Source organism: Corvus cornix, chromosome 1A (assembly GCF_000738735.6).
Source record: "Corvus cornix cornix isolate S_Up_H32 chromosome 1A, ASM73873v5, whole genome shotgun sequence".
NCBI lineage: Eukaryota > Metazoa > Chordata > Aves > Passeriformes > Corvidae > Corvus > Corvus cornix.
Window position 1 is genome coordinate 46,665,499 of NC_047057.1, and position 19,414 is coordinate 46,684,912.

Sequence of the window (19,414 nt, forward strand, 5' to 3'; positions counted from 1 at the left end):
AACAAACTGGATTTTCTTTAGGGAGCAGGCAGTTGCCAATAGGTGTGATCTACCCCTGCAAGAGGAGGCAAAAAGGCATGGGGATCACTAATTTAGGAGTAGCATTGCTGCTCTAGGGTCTGGGGAATAAGACGGTGACTATTTCCTACTCAATTTTCATTGTGTTCATACCTGTAACTCTGATGCCATGCAGATAATGTTTTTTTCCTTAGAAGTCCTAATAGGTAATTACAAAGCACATGGATTTAGTAAACTTTATAGTAATGGCAAAGAAGCAATAGTAATTATTTGTCTGTTCAGCCGTTTTTAAAAAGGTGTTTTCTTTCGTTATCGTCATGACCATGTGTGTTGAACATAAAATAATTCTATATAACTTAGAATATCTTGCATTTTCCACAACTAATATGGTAAGATCAAGTAAGGAGGCTTTCTTGGGTAGTCATTCAAGGTAAAACAAGTAATGCCCAGGAACTGCACTGTATGAGTCTCAGTCTGGTTTTCCTTCTATAGGTTTAAGCCATAGAGCTTTAAGGTCAAGCAGGTCTCTGAAACAAATTTGATTCTTTGTATTAAAATCAGCTCTGTCTACGTCAGACATTTTAATTGTGCTTGTACAGATACTTCTGCCTAGAGAGATAAAATATTAAACACACAGTGAATAGCAGCTGTCTCACAGTACTGTGATCTTTATGTGAATAAAGAAGCCACAAATTGCCTGGGTATTGAACTGGCACAACATTTGCCAGTTTAATTTGCCGGTGATTTTTGCAGTGACAGCTTATGCAGGGCAAGCTGGATGATGTAATGTTGAATATTGTATGTTTTTTAGAGAAGAAATGGTGCTTTTCCATCTCCCAATGCAGGAACAGAGCTGTGCACTTGTCTGTTCCCTGACAGCTAACACAGTTGTGTGGACAGCCAAGGTTTAATGTAACTCTGCACGTCGTTGTGGAGAGGAGAAGTCAATAGATGGAGACACTCATGTGAAATTACATCTTGATCCATGGAAATAAAATGGACAATGCCTTAGGTAAAGAGCTTTTCAGTAGTGACCTTTGGTTTCTATGCTTTTTCTTTGGGAATGCATTTCACTTCTTTCTCTTACCACATTATGTCACTATCTCTAGCTGATTCAGCTGGTTTTTCTGTTGAGCTTCAGCTACCCCTGCCATTCCCTCCTTGCCTTTCCTCCTTCCTATCACTAGTATAAAACCTAGCCTGCTGGCTGCAGTGTGACCACAGGAAAATGTTGCTTTTTTCCTTCAATTCTTTTGCCTATGGGTGTATTTTTCCTTTCATTTTTAGGTAAAAATAGATGTTTCCAAAATTTTTCTGAAAAAATCTCTGCTGCTGAAGTTGCAGTTACACAGAGGTTATGTCCTTTAATCTTCTGGATTAAGGTGGAATTTTCATTCCCATTTGCCTTGCTGGGAACTGAGCCCTAGCACAGAACATTTCTTCTTTAAAGAAAAAACTTTAAAAAGGGAGAATTTCACTTTTAAAATTAATCACCATGGCAACCTTTACGGTGAGTTTCCAAACATAGGAAGTTGCCTTTAAGAAGCATCCTCAGCTAAGAGAAAGGTGAGTTTTTACAGCTTCTAGCAATGTTCCCATAGAATATAAGATTTTTAAAGAATCAGTTAGAGGGACTTTTATATGCAGAAAGCAAGATCCTGGTGACTTAAATTTTTTTCATAAGGATGCTGCATGCTAACTAATCTCATCATAATGCTGTCTTAAAATAGACGTGGAGAACTAGATAGAGCCTGGTGGTAATACTTGTGATATCACTAGATTTCATCTAAGTAGATATTTAGTTAAAAATTTGCCAACATTTCTCTCATGTTTAAAATCTTATTTTTCCTTTTTCTACTTCTGGACTGCCTTTTCATGCAGATTCAGCATCTTAGTGGGAAATATTTTTAAAATCAGAAAGGAAAGTGAGGTAACAGAAAAGAGGGGGAGAAAACAAGTTGTCTATGCATTAAAAGAAGAAAATCCTTCACACATTACAGGTCAGTGAAATGTAACTTTAGCACTCTGTTCCTCTTATTCCTCTCAATACTCAGCTGGATTATTTTATATCCTATTTTTGGTATGTATTAGATCCAAGGAATATGTAATTTCTTTTCCCATTGGAATTTCCCCAGTGAGCATATTGTACATCAGATGAAATCTTGACATTTTCCCTGAAATGGTAACTCTGGTGTGTCGTTCTGAAATAATCAGAATAAGAGCAATTTAGAATTAAACTTTCTATGTCCAAAGTAGTTGTGAGAATGGGAGAAGGAGTTTACAGATTGAGGACTTCAGTCTCTGGGCAGATTTCAGAGCACAGTAAGAGGCTGATGGACTGGCAAGAGAAAGTCGCTTCTAATCGAATTGCAAAAATACCATGGAAAAATTAAAAAAAAACCCAAAACCATCCAGTTGGTTCTGCCAAGGTTGAATATAATGATCCGAAAGTGTACCAGGGTGTGTGGGAGTGTTCCCACACTGCATGTAGGAAGCAGGAGGCAGGTCAGAAAAGGACTTTCTTTTCTTCTTTCATGCAATCTGTAATTGTGAGGTCTTGATCTGCCCACGGGAGGCTGCCTGAGCCACACTGCCAGTGTCTAGAGGGGGCTTGGTGGGCTTCATCTATGAGCTCACCACCTGGGTTAATTATTTAGCTGTATGGCAACAGTTCACTTGTATTTCACTGGTCTTGTTCCCCACTTGAAAAAAGCAAGCTGGTTCTGCTGGAATTAGGGCTAGCTGATGCTGTAAACACTCCAGTATTTCTCCATGCATTGCATATCTGGAAGAAACAGATTATAAAGCACCTCTAATCAGGGGAAAATTATAGAAAGACTTTTTAAAATTTATTATATTAATGTAGCGAGTCATTTAAAGGTGACAGTCTTAAGTTCAATACCTGAGTAGCTCAATTAAAAGTAAGCGCAGTTAAAAATAAGCTCAATTACTGCATTACTCATGTTATGTAATACCTTTAGAAAAGTTTAGCTTTTAAAGCCAAGTTAACAATGAAGTTATTAACACTTATCTGAAACGCATAGTCTTTTGAGATATTTCTGCCATCATGCAGTGGTATTTTCATTTCGTGTGAAAAGTGGGTAAGTAAAAGTTTGCCTTTTGTGCTTTTTTAATGGAGGATAGCATCAGTGTGATCTGAAGGGTTGTTTCTTCTTATGTGTACAGGGTCCTGTCAAGAACTTTATATTAAATTCCAAAGCCAGCTGAATCTTGACAAGGTGTTAGGTCAGCAATCAGTTCAGCAAGCAGTACATTTGCAAAATACCATTGAGGCCTGGGATGGTGTCTGGAAGAAAACTCATAGTGGGTCATGCCAAGTGACTGCAAGCTGAACAAGAATCTTTCAAAAAAGAAGTGACTGTTGTGAATTACTGTGGCCAACTTTCTGAAAAATTGGCTGACGGATTTACCGTGTGCAGGTTGGCAGATGTTCTCCCAACCCTTCCAATAGATGGGATTATAGCTGGGTCACAATCTTTCTCATACCATCCATCAGCATGTAGTAAAACCTAGTGCATAGTCTTTTTACTGAGGAAGTGTTGCCATGCTTTTCCAGACAATATATTCATTTCTGTTGAAAGGATGAACAGTAGAATTTGTGCATCATAAATTACAATTGCAGTTTTAGAATTAAGGAGATGAGATGAAATGAACTGTGCCCTAACACAATAAGAGAGGAAAAAAAGAATTTTCATACATTTATAGTATCTTGCACTTGTAAAAATGAGAAAGAAAGCAGAGAGGGATTTATCACTTTGCATGAATTAAGAACATATGTGGTCTTTGTATTCCCTGAATGTGAATTTAGAGTCAGTGAAAATTATCGCTGAATTCTAAATTGCAGATACTCAGAGACTGGATTGAAGTAGCTGCTTTGAGATATTTTGTTTTGATTGAAGATAGTATAGAAAACATTTTGACATAAAACATTAAATTCCAAGAAGGAAAAAACAGTTATGGAACTGATAGGAACACCAAATATCTCAAGCATATTTGGACAGCAATTTTTAGGACTTAAGAATTTTTATGAATCATCTTTGTATTTGTATATGTTTTGGTTCTGATATATTTATCTATAAAATGGATTGTTAACTGGAGGACTTGAAAGAAAAATAAAGAAAAGCTCATTATTTTCAATGGTGAAACTGTTTTTATCTTGACTGGCTTAGATTTACATTTTAAAAGTCTCATAATGGAAAAATACATTTTGAGAGGAATAAGTTTTCACATTTGCAAAGGCAGAAGCAAACCCAAAACCCAGCAGTTTTTTGAAAAAGAGAATGTGTCATAATCAGTTCCTTGCCATGGCTTGATCACTGAAGGTGTTATTGTCAGAAGTCATGAAGTGAAGACCATGCCCAGTTTTCAGGAAGGAGAGGTGTTACAAAAGGAGATGGAAAACATCATGAACATTATCTGGAATTAGAGAACAAGCTCTCTAACAGATTATATTCTTATCTAATATTAATTTTCTCACACTTTCATCCACTTCAGTTCTAACTCATCTACATATTTGACTTCAAGACACACTGTATGCTTTATTGATTGAGGCATTAAAATCATATATGGAAATTTATTCTCAGATTTCTCTTCATGTAATTGTAATTATGACTGCTGTGGTTCATCAAAACCCTTTTGTTAGCTGGCTCATATTGCTTTGTAAATGAAGAAAAATGTTTCTGGTTGGTGGATAACTACTCATAGAAATTTAACAAGAATATTATTTCTAAACCACAGACTTTTCAGGATTTAGAATTGTGTTCATAAAGGATTAGAAGGAAGACCTGAGTCCAGTGGGACTCATGGTTTTCAGTGCCATTTTGATTCAGTAGATCAGCTATAATGTGAAGAAGTACTCTTGGCTCTTTCTTTCAGGGAGTATGTAAAACAGCTTTATGGAGTAATGTCTAACCAGACATCTCCCCTGGGAAGGAATGAGACAGGTGGATTGTTTGCGTATTTTTATGTTGTTGGGACTTGGGTGTGGGGGTTTTTTAACAAAAAAACCATTTTGCATGTGGAAGGCTTGATGTTTTATTTGTTTGGGTTTTTTTTTCACTGACTAGGCTGCCCACCAGTTTTTTTAAGTTTCATTGCCCTGCTTGTAGACTATTCTCTTGGTTTCTCAATAGACTGCTGCCTGTGTATTAGAGTTTTCTTTTTGTGGATGTTGTATTATCATAGGAGCAGAGTACACAACCACTTTTAATTGTTCAGATGTTGTATATTGCTCAAAGACAGACCCAGTTAATGAAATGCTAAGATCTTCCCGGAATCCCTTCAGGATTTTATAGGCAGTTTTGGTGATGAAAAGTCAGTTTAGGATTTGTTCATAAAGATTGTGTTCTATACATCTTTTGGTGAATCTACTTGACTGTGGACAAAATGGTATTTGTGAAGAGAAAGTGACTATCTTCCTGAACTGTCTGTTGGTTTGAATCCTCAAAATCACTGTGACATTCAGACCAAATTCAGTATCATTTTCAGACTGAAATGTTCTTACAAATATAACTTTCAGTATACTTGCAATACTTGTAAGTCTAACTCGGAGATATTTGCAATATTTTTTACATATGCAGAGAGATTTTAAAAAATATTCCTTTTTACTTTCTCTTGGTGGTTTTTAAAATGAATGAACAGTAGTGGGACATTATGTGTCAGGGATATGAATGAAGAAAGGAAAAGTTTTATGAAAGAATATTAATGAATGCCCTTTCACTGAAAAAAAATTTGCGTCTCTTCTGTGCCTCCTCTTAAAAGGTAGGAACATCGAATTAATATCCAGTGTTTTACGTAATGCATAAAACATACCTGAAAGTCTATCTTGCATACTTTGCATGCTTTTCTGAATTGCTAACGTATCAGAGAATTATTTATGAAAGAACAGTAGGCCTTGCCCTTGCACGAGGCTGTTATTCAGTAAAGGAGCTAGAGCATGCACTGTCTTTGACAGAAGTGGATCTTTTAGAGACCTTACATGCTACAAGGCAGCCACTCCGTTTTTATAGTTTTCTACCATTTCTTCTCATTCTGCTATAAAGAGCTCAAGAAATTCAAATTGTATCTATGAGTAGAGAGCTACTTTCCATCTCTATGGAATCCACCAAATTCAGATGATCATTATGTGATTACTGTTGTCTTTCAGAGTTGATTAGTCTTCCATCAGAAATACAGTCTAGCTCAGAAGAATAAGCAAGACCTGTGCTTTGTTCTATCCAGAGAAGCACAAGCTGAGAACAATCAACTGGATGCCTATGAGGAACATATGTATAAACACGGCAGGTTTACATATTCTTTTCGATGGTATTTTGTTACTGTTAACGGTCTGAAGTCTTGCCAGAAAGATGAGGTGGCAGATGAACACAGATTTTCATTGGCATCTGCTGCACACTACATCTGCCATCTCTTCTGGGAATTGCCTTCACTTTATGACCATTTAGAAAGCTTGGCACCATAGGCTTTATTACAACCAAAATCGTTACTTGCCAAAAGAGGGTGTGCTGAAAACTAATGATGCACAAAAGAAAGACAAGTAATAAACATGCCTCAACATTTCTGGTAACACTGGCCCTTGTTAATATGTCTGCCATGGAGGAGCCTGATGCAGACACAGGTGTTGCAGCAAGCAGGGCTGTGGGGCTGGTGCTTCTTCCTTGCACGGCAATGCTCATCCAGGCTCTGATGGAACCTGCCACAGCACATCCTTCCAGCCCATATGAGAGCCTTCCCTGGAAGGGGTGGGGGGCTTCTGGGCCTCCTTCCAGTGGGGATCCAGCATCAGATCCTGGACACACGAGATGCTAAAGCCTGGGACATGCCCACAATGGACAGTTGTTTCAGAGGGCAAAAATCCTCCCAGGCATCGGACTTGACCCAACACGTGACCTGTTTACTCAAGTGTGCATCTGTCCAGATGCATATTTACTTTAAAAACATTTTAGTAAAGTTTATACTTTGCTGCAACATCGTGCATAAAATAATTTTTCCTATTTGGCGGAGGGAGAAGTAGAAGTAAGTTTCATTGTCTTAAGCCCTGACCCTGAAGACATTGGCTGTGTAATTTTGATGATAATATATCATCAAAGTAAAAGTCAATTGAGGTTTGATAAAGCTAGCTGTGAGCTATAGCACAGGCTGGGTGAAGGCAGGGGAGTGCACTTGACCTGCTGCTTGCAGCTGCCCCAGAGAGAGTGACCAGGGCCTGGCACTGGAACAGACAAGTCCCCTGAAATGGGATGCAAAAGAGAAAGTTAAATTAAGCCTAGTTGCTGTGCTGAAAATTGTTACTATCTGTGCCACGGAGCAGACACATTCAGATGTATCCTGAGAGATCTTCTTTTCCCATCTGTGAAGTGTCCTGAGGTTTTTTCCTGTTTCGCAGATGATGTCTCAGATTGATTGCATTGTTCTGCATTATGGAGAATATCCGATTAAATCAGATAAAACGAGACTTGTGGTATTTGCAATGTAGCAGTTGACATTCAGGCAGCAAATTAAAATGGGGGGAAAAAAGAGAATTCTCTGCTTTTAAATCTACCTACACTTAGAATACATCTGCATGGTTAGTGCTGCTTTTCATTCCTCAGCCGGTAAAAAGCATCTGGGACTTCAATTGGTGCTTTGTTTCACAGAGCACTGGGGTTTGCCCCAAAGTTTGTACCAGGTATCACTGCTGTGTGTGCAGTTACCTTTTACGTGTGGGTAAAAAGCTCAAAATCAGTACAAACAGGTTTAAGGAGAATGCTCTTGATTTTGAAGATCATAATAATAGCTACTTGCTAAGAAAGAAACTGATTTTAAGTGCAGTGCTTACCACAGGTGAAAGTAAGTTTTAAATCATCTCAGTGTTGAGTCTTTTTTCAGCTAGTAAATGCTGTGCATATATAATAAAATGAATAAGACAAGATTTACTGTATAGTTTCCAAATCAATAAAAGGCACTTAAGGAGACAATCTTCAATTAAGGATTCAATCTTCAATTTTCTTTTTTAGGATAAACTGCTTAAAAGAAAAAAGTGTTGACATGATGTTATTTGTTGTGACAGAAACTGAAATATGAATCTACTGGTTTTTGTAGGATCCTACATTCACTCTAATGCAAGTCTATTCCACTTGATTATTGAAACAGTGAGTCAAAATCCAGACTATCCAATCCACAGAAATTCTAATATTCTTGCTTCCTGTACCCTTGCTTTGAATTTATTTTGAACACATTTCCACATAATGCTTAAAATAATTCTATCAGAATTTGCTTCTGGACAGTTGAAATATTTCATATTGGTTGGACTTCTTGTATTCATTGTATTTTGTTATATTATTTTGATTTGTTTTGCTCTCTGATTTGAATGTTTCTGGTTTTAATTATTTCTTACTATTTGTATATTAAAGTAACATTAATTGATGATTGGCAATACAGGTGGTGTTTCAGTAATTGAAATGATAATTGTTTCTTTGGCTTGCTCAGAGGTAACTGGTATTCTACTTGATAATTTGTATTCTACTTGATTTTTTAGATTACATTTTCCAAAGCATCGTCGTTACAAAAAAAAAAGTAATATATTCCAGTCCAGATAAGTTCAGAATAATTTTCTAAACAAAATTTTTGACAGAAATTCATGACTTTAGGGTTTTCTTTTCCTGAAAAAATTGACCATTTTTTGATAGAAAAACACTTTGCTGAAAATGTTTTATCAGCCTCAGGTTTTGATTTCTGTTGTGTTTATCAGATTTCAAGACATGGTATTTTTCCTCACTGCAATTTTCATACTGGGGCAAGCAAAGGAACTTTTTTAAATGCTTTTTTTTTTTAATTTTTAAATTACTCTTCAACATGTGTGTCATTCTAACACTAGTGGAAGTCCAGTAGGAACAACAAAGTAAATCAAAATAGATCCTAAACAATCAGAGAACAATAAAAACCACAACAATAAAAATGCAGGCAATCTCAGGAACAGTTCAGTCAGCTCTGACGGTGACAAATGACACTGGTTTCAGGTTGCTGGGTGAACTGAAGTGAGGTATATTTTGCACAAAATTGTTAGGCATTTATTCCAGTAGCCTGGTAAATACAACATTTAGGCACCGTACAATGTGTTTGTTTTTATACAGAGGAACTAAAGCATGAATTTTCAGACAGAAATAAAAGTACAAGACTTAAAAATTAATCAAATTAGGCATCTTGGGTGGGGTACAAGTTCCATATATTCACGTGGGCTCATACAACTTGCATAGGAATCACCTTGTGTTCAACACAATGGCACTGCAACATACCCGTGACAGTCACCACTAATTCAACAGCAACCCCAAGAGCTTTATATTCACTTAGCTAAGCTTTCATACTAAAGGAAGACAAGTGTTTTTCCAGAGTGTCATGTAGACCATTAAAGTAGGACTATTATGACTCTCTCCAAGGCATTTTCATGACTTCAGGTTGTTATCTTGCCTCTCAGTGAGCACTATGGGAGCTTTTCAGTTATACTCTTGAATGTTAGCTTGCTGTAATTTGATGAATCACCTTTGGGGCTGTAAAAACAATCCTTTGATGACAGGCCTAAGGTGGGCATGATCTTTTTATTCATTAGGACTTTGACAGACTTAAGTTAACACTGGCTCTGGATGCATATCAGGATGGATACAATATCACAGGTAATGTAGCCTTTTTCATAGGGAAGAATAAATTATTCTGGTCTAAAGCACACAAGCAAGTGTAAACCTATATTCCCCTGCAATGTGGGGCTCTTTAATAGTTCATTTCTAAATCAGTGCAGATGAAACTGGATAAAACCCAGTGCATCCACAAGGCCCTTCTTCCTGGAGTCCTGGTTTTAGCTCAGATGTGCCTTTGATCCCACTTCAAAATGCAGATCCTAACTTCACCAGTGACTTGCAGGCTGGGGATGATGCTACTCTCCTCCCCTTAAAGGCAGGTAACGAAAACAAAAGGTAATGCATTGGCAAGTAATACTCCTCTGTGAAGATTCGTTTCGCTGATAGAAAAGGCTGTACAATGATGCTCGTAGAGAAGCAACAAACATGAGACCTACAAAGCAACTGATGTGGAAAATGATGCAACATAGAAATGAGAAAAATAATGCAGCGTTGTTTCATGCAGTCTTTGCTTGACACAGGGACCTCAAGTATACGGGTTAGAAAAGAGAGACTTGAGTCACCGAAAAATTGCCCAAAGAGCTGGCAAATGTGACAGGGAGGTAGAATCTATCTACAAGTATCTTGGAGCAAATGAAATTACAAAGGAAAGAATAAAACCAGAAACTTCATTGTGTCACTGTGTAAATCCTTGGTGAAAGCACAGCCTGAACACCATGGGCATTTCTGATGCTGCTTCTTGAAACCTTCTTAGCATGCCTTTTCATCCTTTGAAAGAGGCAAGGAACAGAGGAGTGACCAAGGATGACTGGAGATACACAGCAGCTTATTAGTAAGGAGCAACAGTTTAAACTAGGTCTCCAAAGCTCAGGAATAGAGACAACAGAGAGGGGGGGTATGATAGAGCTCTATAGTATCGTGCGTGGATGGACAGGGAAAGGGAAGAGGTCATTCATGATATCTTTCAATACAATACTTTCATGGATAACATATTTCAGACAAAAAAAACCAGAGCTATTCCTCCAACGACTGTATGTTTAAGCTCTGTTGTTTCTTTCCATGGAAAATTATGTATGGTAAAAATGGATGTAAATTCAGAAGCCAACTGGACAAAATTTTTGATAGAAAATAAGAAAAAATAACATTTAGGGAACATCACCTGAAACTACTACGGATTTTGGAAATCCTGTAATGTCCCCAATATCTGGGAGGAAGCAGGGTGGGAGGAGCAATCATGCAAAATCTCAGAAAACTGAACACATGTAGCTTGTCAAGATGCACAGTATTAGTCTTTCTCTCCAGCCAGTGCAGTTCCTGGGAAGTTCTGTAAGTAGTAGCTTTTATGTTTGCTTACCTGAAGGCTTGCAGTTGGGAAGTGTTTTTTACATCTGATGTAGTCAGAAGTATTTCAACATTTTCAAAGCTATACTTAAAGCATAATCTGACTTAGATATGATTTCATAATCATGTGTTATCAATGGCAAGAGACTTGATGCTGTGTTAAAGAAATGTTATTTAAACTTTTGAAAAATTATTTTATCTAGTATAGGAATCTTAATGATCATGTAACATTTTTCACCAAGTTAAGGAAAGGATGCTTTCTGGATATATTTGTTACCTAAGTAATGCATAGGGTGAGAAAAAAAAAGGGAACTGCCTTTTGACTATGCTTTCAGGCATGTGTACAGAGGACAGCAGGAGAATTTTTCTCTCATGTTCCTTCATTTCCACCTAGGATTCAGAGCAAGCAAAAGAGTCCATCATGTCATCAAGCACAGCTGTCTCTCTGCTGAGTCTCAAATTAAACTGGGTTTGCATGAGAAAACTTTCACATTGCTTCCCTTCCTGAGATCCCCTTTATCAAGGCTATCTTAAAAATGTGAAAAAGCTGAAGTTGTCTGCAGAGCATCATTGACTTTAATGGGAAATGTGGCCATTTGCACAAGGTGAGGAAGGAGTATTTAGCTTATTAAGGTGGAAAAATTGGCTCACTTTCTCCTTTCCTGTCTGTAAAAGTTGAAAGGAACTAAATATCTAATTTTCCCATTTATATGCTGCTCCTTAAAGCCTCATTTTCTGCTCTCTGCTCATGCTTCCAAGCTGCTTCCTATGACCTTGCTTATCTGTGCTTTGATGACTGCAGACTTTCCAGAGCTGCTTTGCTTTTTGTGGCCCTATGTGATAAAGCAGCTGAGATTTTCTTCCTCACTTCTTTCTCTGTGCTCCCCTGTACTTGGTCTGCTGAAAAAATGGCCTTGAAAAGAGGGCCTACCTCAAACTGCTCCTAAGGCCTCCACATAGGACTGAAACAAAATAAAAGGCACATAGAAAAGAGAGCAGATGGAGTAATTGGTCTCCAACAGGAGCACTGGCACTGATGGTACAAAACTGAAAGGACTTCCTGCACCTGCCAGAACTAGTTTGTTATCCCAGGGAAGATCTATAAAGCAGGTCAGGACACTTGAGGCTGATCAAGCAGTGTTAGCTAATGGATGGTTTGTACAACCTTGTAACTCTGCGCTGTGTTATTATTGCCTATTCATATAATCTCTGTCTAGAGACAAACATTTCAGAAAGGAACCTATAAATAAATGCCTGTAACCCAAAGTGGTACAAGATGGGAGAAAACTGGGGCTGACACAAGCCTGACAGTCACTGTGGGGATGCCTTCCCAGGTAGAGAGGTGTCTTGGCACCTGCACAGTTTAATTTGGACACATGGCCTTTCTGACCCACATTCAGGTGCAGGAGCCTTCTCCATTGGCAGCAGAGCCATGTCACTGTGCTCTGATGCATAGCAGAGGTGCATGGTGCACAACTGCTGGTCATGCTAACACACGACCAAAGCAGATGTCCATCAGGTGCATGGGCAGAGTGATTTCCAAGGAGTGCAGGATGTTGTTGTTCATCTTTGTAGCATCTGATGGGCCACCAAAACAAATATCAGTCACGCAAAACTTTGCATTCAGCCACACTGTAGTGTTTTGAACTTTTAATAATTTCTCCCTCCTTTTTCTTCTTTATGTTTGATTTTACTGCTTCATGACTTGGAATACTTCATTACTCCCTTTTAATGTTCTCATATGCAGGTTTTATCTGGAGCATTATAAATCCTTATGTGTCAGAAGCATACTACCACTTTATAAGAGACAAAATATGCTCAATACAGAAGGACTGATGCTTTGAAAAATTTTGTAATAAAAAGACATATCTGGGAGCAATAAAAGTTATCCAGAAGCAGGATAGAGGCTGCACTTCTCTGCTAGCAAACTGCATAGCTGAGATGTATTGGCAGGAAGGTAGTGAAGGTGTTTGTCTTACATGAACCTGCAAGCTCAGAGTCATGAGAGAACAAAAGGTCAGTAAGAAGAGCAGCTCCTCATGGAGACAAAAAGCTTGTATGAGAAAAAAAAAAGAGAGAAATACAGGTAAGGAAGAGAAAGGCATGTGAAGATTTGAAACTACAGAGAAGGATTTCTGCTGCATGCGGGAAAGGAAAAGAGCTGAGTGATATCTGCAATACTTAAAGGCTCAAATCTCATCCAGCTTCAAATCACAAAACTTCTACTTCCCACTCTTACTGCAGCCAGCCAGGTGCAGGTGGCAGAGCCTTGTCCAGAAGCCAGTCCTGCAAACTGAAAAGTCAGCTGTGGATGCTGGACAGTGTTTAAGTTTTTCATTTGTATTTGCAGTGAAGCCCTGGTTCAAAGTGGTGTTTGTGAGCCATTACATTAAGCCAGAGGGCAAGGCAGGAGAGACTCCTGATTTTTTTAACAACTATACTACCTGTCAGAGCATGCCAGTGTGCTTGTACCCAGCTACTGAGTATGAGTGCCAAGCTCACCTAAAAATGACCATGCTGCAGGCACAGGTACAACCAGAGGCCATAGAGCCAGGCATGCAATGGTAATGGGATTTTGGTGTCAGCAGCTATATGGCCAAGCCTAAAGGCAGGAGAAAAACTCCACTAAATGCAGTTAGTTGAAGACCCAGACTGCAGAGTGCTTCTGGAGAGCTGCTCCTTCTTTCTAGGTGTCTTGTGTGGGTATTGTCACACTGAAAAAAAGCAAATGATGTCAACTTTAACGTCTACTCTTCAGAGACCTCTTTGCTGTTTTCTCACATCTCTGATCCACAAACCCTAGGATTTATCAGCAGCATGGGTTATTTGCAGGAAGAATAGGGAGAGTTTACTCTAGAGTCTGTTTAGTGCCAATAGTTTACCAGGTTTTCATCTGCCATAAGCTGCATGCATTGTTCCCAATATCTTTTCTACTTCTGATTCCCCCTCCCTTTGTCTGTGCTTTTCTGCATGTTATCTGGGGATGTATTTTCGACTGCCAATATCTCTTTTAAAAGAACTTTCGCCCACATGAAAACAAGGTAATGCTGCAGCTTGCTGCAGTATTACTGTCTTACATTTTTTTAGACTTGCAGTTTAACAAAAAGAAATGCACATAGAAAAGCAAGACCTGATCTTTCTCTGGGAAAACCTGAAATTATAATTAAATAAGGATACTTGCATCTTTGTCCTGTATCTGGTTCTCAGGAAAATAATGGAAATTAATTCTCCTAATCAAAAGCATGTCTTCTGTGAAAAAAATAACTGCAGTACCAATGAGATTGGAGTGAAGAACTTCCAAATATACTGTATACATTTGTGACACACTTTGTGTGGTTGGTTTTGGGCACTTTTAAATTTTAAATATGTCAAAAGAAAATTGTAAATGTAAAATTATCAGTGATGCTGGAACACTCTTTCTCACATAGTTTGGAGGTATGATTTATCATCTTTCTTTAGTGGAAGAAGCAAAAGGTTGCATATAACCAGCAGCAAGTTGTCTATTGAACCTAATTTTGGATGTGATCAATCTGCAAATTTTGCAGTTCTTAGGAATAGCAATCTGGAAGCAGTATCCTTTATTTTGATGTCTGAAAAAAAAATGTGCTGCAGCAATAGTTTAGGAAGCTCAGTCACAGCTGCACAAGAGTTTATATACCGTTTTCAGAATGTGAAGAAGCAACTTAACTTGAACCTCAGAGTAATGTAGCAGTCGGTTTATGTTTGGAATCAGTTCCTAAAATAGATCCCTATTTTCATGACCAAATGAAAGCACAGCCTTACTGAGATCCAGCTAGAAAGTATGTGCTGATGACAGGCTCAAGTTTAGTACCGAGCGTTGGCTGACTTCACCGTAAGCTTCAGAGGGATGGTTGTTTTAAATGGTGGGACAGCCTGTGGTGATGCTTAAAGAAAATGGTTGTAGCTAATTTTTTAATACCTTAGGGATAATTGCTCAATATTTTGAGCATCACAATGTTCTAGTGACTGCAAAAGAAGTAAAGAGCTCATTTTACAGCTGGGGCTTAGCTTCTCACTGTTTGAAGTCCCTTATAGCTAGCATGGTCAAAGAAACATGTTGTCCAGGCAAGCTCGTTGTCATTCTGTTCACATGGATTGATACGCTGCCTTTCACAAGAATAAGGTGACTGGAATTTGCTATGTATCCTTAGGATGTGATTTCAACAGTCTTTAGAAGCTGGCAGTTACATTAGCCCTAAAACCAGGAATTAGGTGAGCAGTTGCTGCAGGAAACTCCTCATGCCTTAATATTTCCTGCAGGAGATCAGCTCTGGTGTCAGGAAGCAAAGACAAGTATTGAGTGTGCAGCTTCGATTCTGAATGCACAAAACCATCATAAAGGAGAGCAGTTTGCACAGCCTTTGCTCCTGTGTGCAACCCCACTGTTTTCACAAATCGCCTGTGGAAGTGGTAGCTCTCTTCCCCTTGATAGTATATCATGGATCAAAGTTTATTAATATTTCAGAGATTCTAAACCTCTTCCATGACCTGGAGGTTCACACACATTGACTTCTAGGGGAACTGGAAGAGCAGAGTCATTAATGCATTCTTGGACATTTCAGTTCACAAAACTGAGCAATCCAATCAATAATATCTAATGATTTTGGGCAACTGCACTTTACAGTGTGCTTACAATAGCCACACTTTCGGTTTTAGGGTCTGCTTTTCCATCTGCTTCTCAGTTTGCGTGTTTATATCTGGTTAGGGGGTTTAATTTGGTTTTTTTTAAAACAAAGATAGTTTGCTGACAGAAGCAATAAGAGTCACAATTAAATTAAGCGTAAAACAGTAGCATAGAACAATCATTCATCTTTCTTGCCCAAAAGAGATTTTCAACCACAGTATGCTGAAAGCAATTCAAGTGGAGTTGGAGCAATTGCATCAATGTGGACAGGAGGAAGTCAGAATCAGCAATTTACTGTAAAATAGCGTTTCTTTCTAAGACCATGCATTGGCCACACAGGAAATTTCAACTTTGCTTTTCCCTTTGGAAAAGTAAAGCCTGTTTTTTAACCACAATTTCAGTATAAAAAATTATTATGTGACAAATTTGAGAATTTTGGTGTGAAAGACAATTTCCAGTACTGAAGGTAAGGTTTCACAGGACTGGAGAAAGTGGAATTTTTTCCCAAGCATAAGGTCTTGTTATTGTTGTTTGTAGCCTTACTGCTTTCCTCAAAACAGACCTTTTTTTTTTTTTCCTTAAAAGCTAGTTAATACCTCAATTGTAGCATCTTTTCCATATGATGAGACTTCCTAGTACTGGTAAAGCCTCAGAAAAAAAGAAATACTTTTTGAGAAGTTCTAATCCATCAATCAGAAAACAGTCATTTAATAAACTCTGTGGTAGTTGCCTCATTAATATTGTCCTTTGTGAGCTGTGTGGATATTCTGAAGGAATGGGAGATATTTTCTCCTGCAGACCAGCGAAGTGGTAAACCATGACTATGTATTAATTTAAATATCTATTAGTGTGGCTGACTCTGATGCCTGCAACACAGCAGCAAAGACTTTCACATTTTTAATTTTCATAGAAAATTAGTCTTTATAGAGTTCTCTTTTTTCTTTTTTTTTTTTTTTTTATTCCTTTAAGAAGGCTGTTGCAGCTCCATTTTAAACCATGAGAATTTATATTTTAGTTATTCCATGTTGATCTCTTGTGTCTAACAGTCCTAATTCTTATTCCTGTCAGGTATAAATTTATCTATTCATGGGGCTGAAAAGCGTGTGCAAGTCTGTCAGAGGAGAACTGCAGCAAGCTACCCAGTGTCACAGCATCCACCTGTGGATGGGCATCCTTCGATCCCACAAGCCAGAGGGTCAATAAAAATGGAAGCCTCGTCTTCTGGATCTACAATTTCATCAGTCACTGGTGGAAAAACAAAAACCCATCAGCCAGGTAACAGATCTGCCTTGATACCTTTTCCAGCCCCATTTCATGTGTGATGTGCCATGACGTGGCAAAGCTGGTGTTAATAGCATGAGATTGTGCTTGCATGGAGATCAATCTATTGATTGTGAGAGTTACCAATGGATGTTTTGTTTACCTGTGGTATATTTTTGTCAAGTATAGATTATAGGGGGTAACAGCAGTTGGGACAGCTGAAAGTGGGAAATAGAAATGTAAGTTTAATCATAAAACCCCCTACAACGTGTAGTGGTATCCAAAATGTTAATGCAGAGAGAGAGATTTGGGCTATTGTTTTTTAATACTGCTTCCCTTATATATATTTAATTTTGATAATCCCTGAGCTAATGGCAGTGCCCTAGAGTCCCTAGAGTCATCCCCCTGGAATTCAGTAATAGACACTAACACTGGTATTGAACAAAGACACAATCTGGGGTGTAGATCAAACTCTGTCTTGCTATAACACTAACAAAACCTGTGTACGAGATCTTACAACATAGGTTAACTGGTTAACGAAATGCAACTTTTCAAAAGAAAGTCAAAATCTCCTGGGAACCATCAAATTCTAATTTACATCATGAGTTCATTCCTTGTTATGATAATTGCCAGAGCTATTTTAGAAATACCTTTTCTTATAGCAGGGGAGTACATTCGTACTGGCCATGCTGAGTCGTTCTTCACAGTGAAAATTAAACTCCAAATTTCTTTCCTGAGCAGAGCAAATTAAAGATGCCCATGAAGTCAGTTTTGTAGCATCTTTATTGGAGGGTCTCAGTAATCTTCCAGTGTTGCTGCCCAGGAAAGAGCATGATATATGCTGTATGCAGCTACTTGGGTGCTGGGAGGCAGAGTCTGTTTCTGTGAGACAGAGAGTTCTGCCTGCAAACTTTTAGTGTACCCCCCTTACCTTGCAGATCTAGTAAATGGCTTAATTTTTGTAGAGGTTTACATTTTAGATTATCTATTGTGAATTGCTGTACAGGTCTACTGCCATGAGTTTCATACACCCATAGTATTTAGTCACCATAATCTTTGTCAACACAGATTGAAGAATTTACAGTGACTCATAACCATATGCTTTGTTTATTTCAGTTCTTCTGTTCACTTGTTTGTCTTGTTTTGTCAGCTTCTGTCTTTTTCTTTGAAGTACAGAAATTACTACTACAGAAATGTTATTGTTGTTAAAGATATATAATAATGTCTGCAGCGTGTTAAGAGATTGACAAAAAAGCCCGGCATCACAGTTTTTTTTAAAAGTAGCTTGAGCATGCACAATAACAACATTCATTTTGAGATGCTACATATTCTACATCTGTGTGTTGATCAGTATGGCCTGTGCTTTAACATTAAATGATGTGCAAGCAGCATATGCTGGCTTCTGATCAAGAAAAAGATCCATTTACAGGTAGGTCCCAGAGGTTTCCTAAAATAGAGCTCATCAGTGACCATTTGGATGGTGATTCTCTGAGGAATTAGCTTTCAGTATATGAGATAAGTTTTATCTGACATATTCTTCTGCTCTTTGGACAATAACAGCATTTGTGACCTATGGAGAATATTTTTTGTATTATAGGAGTCTTCTCTTGACTAACTTACATTTTTTCATCTGAAATGAAGTATCATTTCTATGATTCGTGTCTGCTTTTTTAATTCTGTTTGAGACCACTAAATTTGTGTCTGTGTCCAGGTTAAACTGCAACCATTTGAGCTGTATGGAAGTAGATCTAAGAAAGATTATGGTCAGCAGCAAAAGCAATGAATAGCACTCCTAAGAGGAAATTCTAATTTAAACTGTAAATCATGTGTTCTTCACTCTAACTCAGTCACAAATTAACAACTGTAGCTACATAATTAGCTTAAGGCACTAGTTGTCCAATGGCAGTACCTTAGCTAAGATACCATAAGCAGCTTGATATTTTAGAAAGATGAAGTTCTTACATATATTAATTTCCCAGGTAGCAAATCTTACACCACTGTTTTCTAAATTATCCTCCTGCTACTGCACGCAGTAAGTTTGCAGGGTTTTGTTCCATCTAATTTTAAATAGTTCATACAATTTGGGTTTTTCCTTCTATTGGAGTGCTGTTACACAATCAAGTAGCTCTCAGTGTTGGAGTAGTATATGTTATACTCACTCTGAAATTTCTTTTGTCCAGTTAGCAAATACTCCAAACATGATTACAGTCCAGCATAATAGAAGGTATTTTTAGGACTTAAAATGGCATTTTAATTCTTATCAGTAAGAGAGAGTGAACCACGGAAAGAAACCACTTGATAAAGTGCAGGTTGAGGGTATTATTTTCCTTTGATAGCACACTACTTCTGTTTTCTTCACAGCACCTTTTTTCCCTTTGCCCCATTTCGTCTTTCAAGAACAGCACCTTTTATTCATCTATCATGAATTCAATTTATTTGACAGCAGTTTCCTTTGAATGAAGTTCATATATAGCTATATGCTAAGGACGAGAAACAATAGATACGGTGCATTGTTCCAGCATTC

General features: G+C 38.0%; 1 protein-coding gene across 7 annotated transcripts in view; it reads left to right on the top strand.

The window, feature by feature from the left end:
- The window catches only part of ANO4 (anoctamin 4), a 177,785-nt gene that overhangs the window by 39,461 nt on the left and 118,910 nt on the right, over positions 1–19,414 (top strand). For 6 of the 7 annotated variants that reach the window (XM_010410747.4, XM_039570997.1, XM_039570998.1 and 3 more), the window contains one exon: positions 16,699–16,905. In XM_010410747.4, the coding sequence (XP_010409049.1) occupies positions 16,836–16,905 (70 nt within the window). In that variant the 5' untranslated portion in view covers positions 16,699–16,835. Of the gene's footprint in view, positions 1–1,555; positions 1,585–16,698; positions 16,906–19,414 lie in introns of those variants that run through there. The other variant, XM_010410748.3, reaches the window with a different exon arrangement.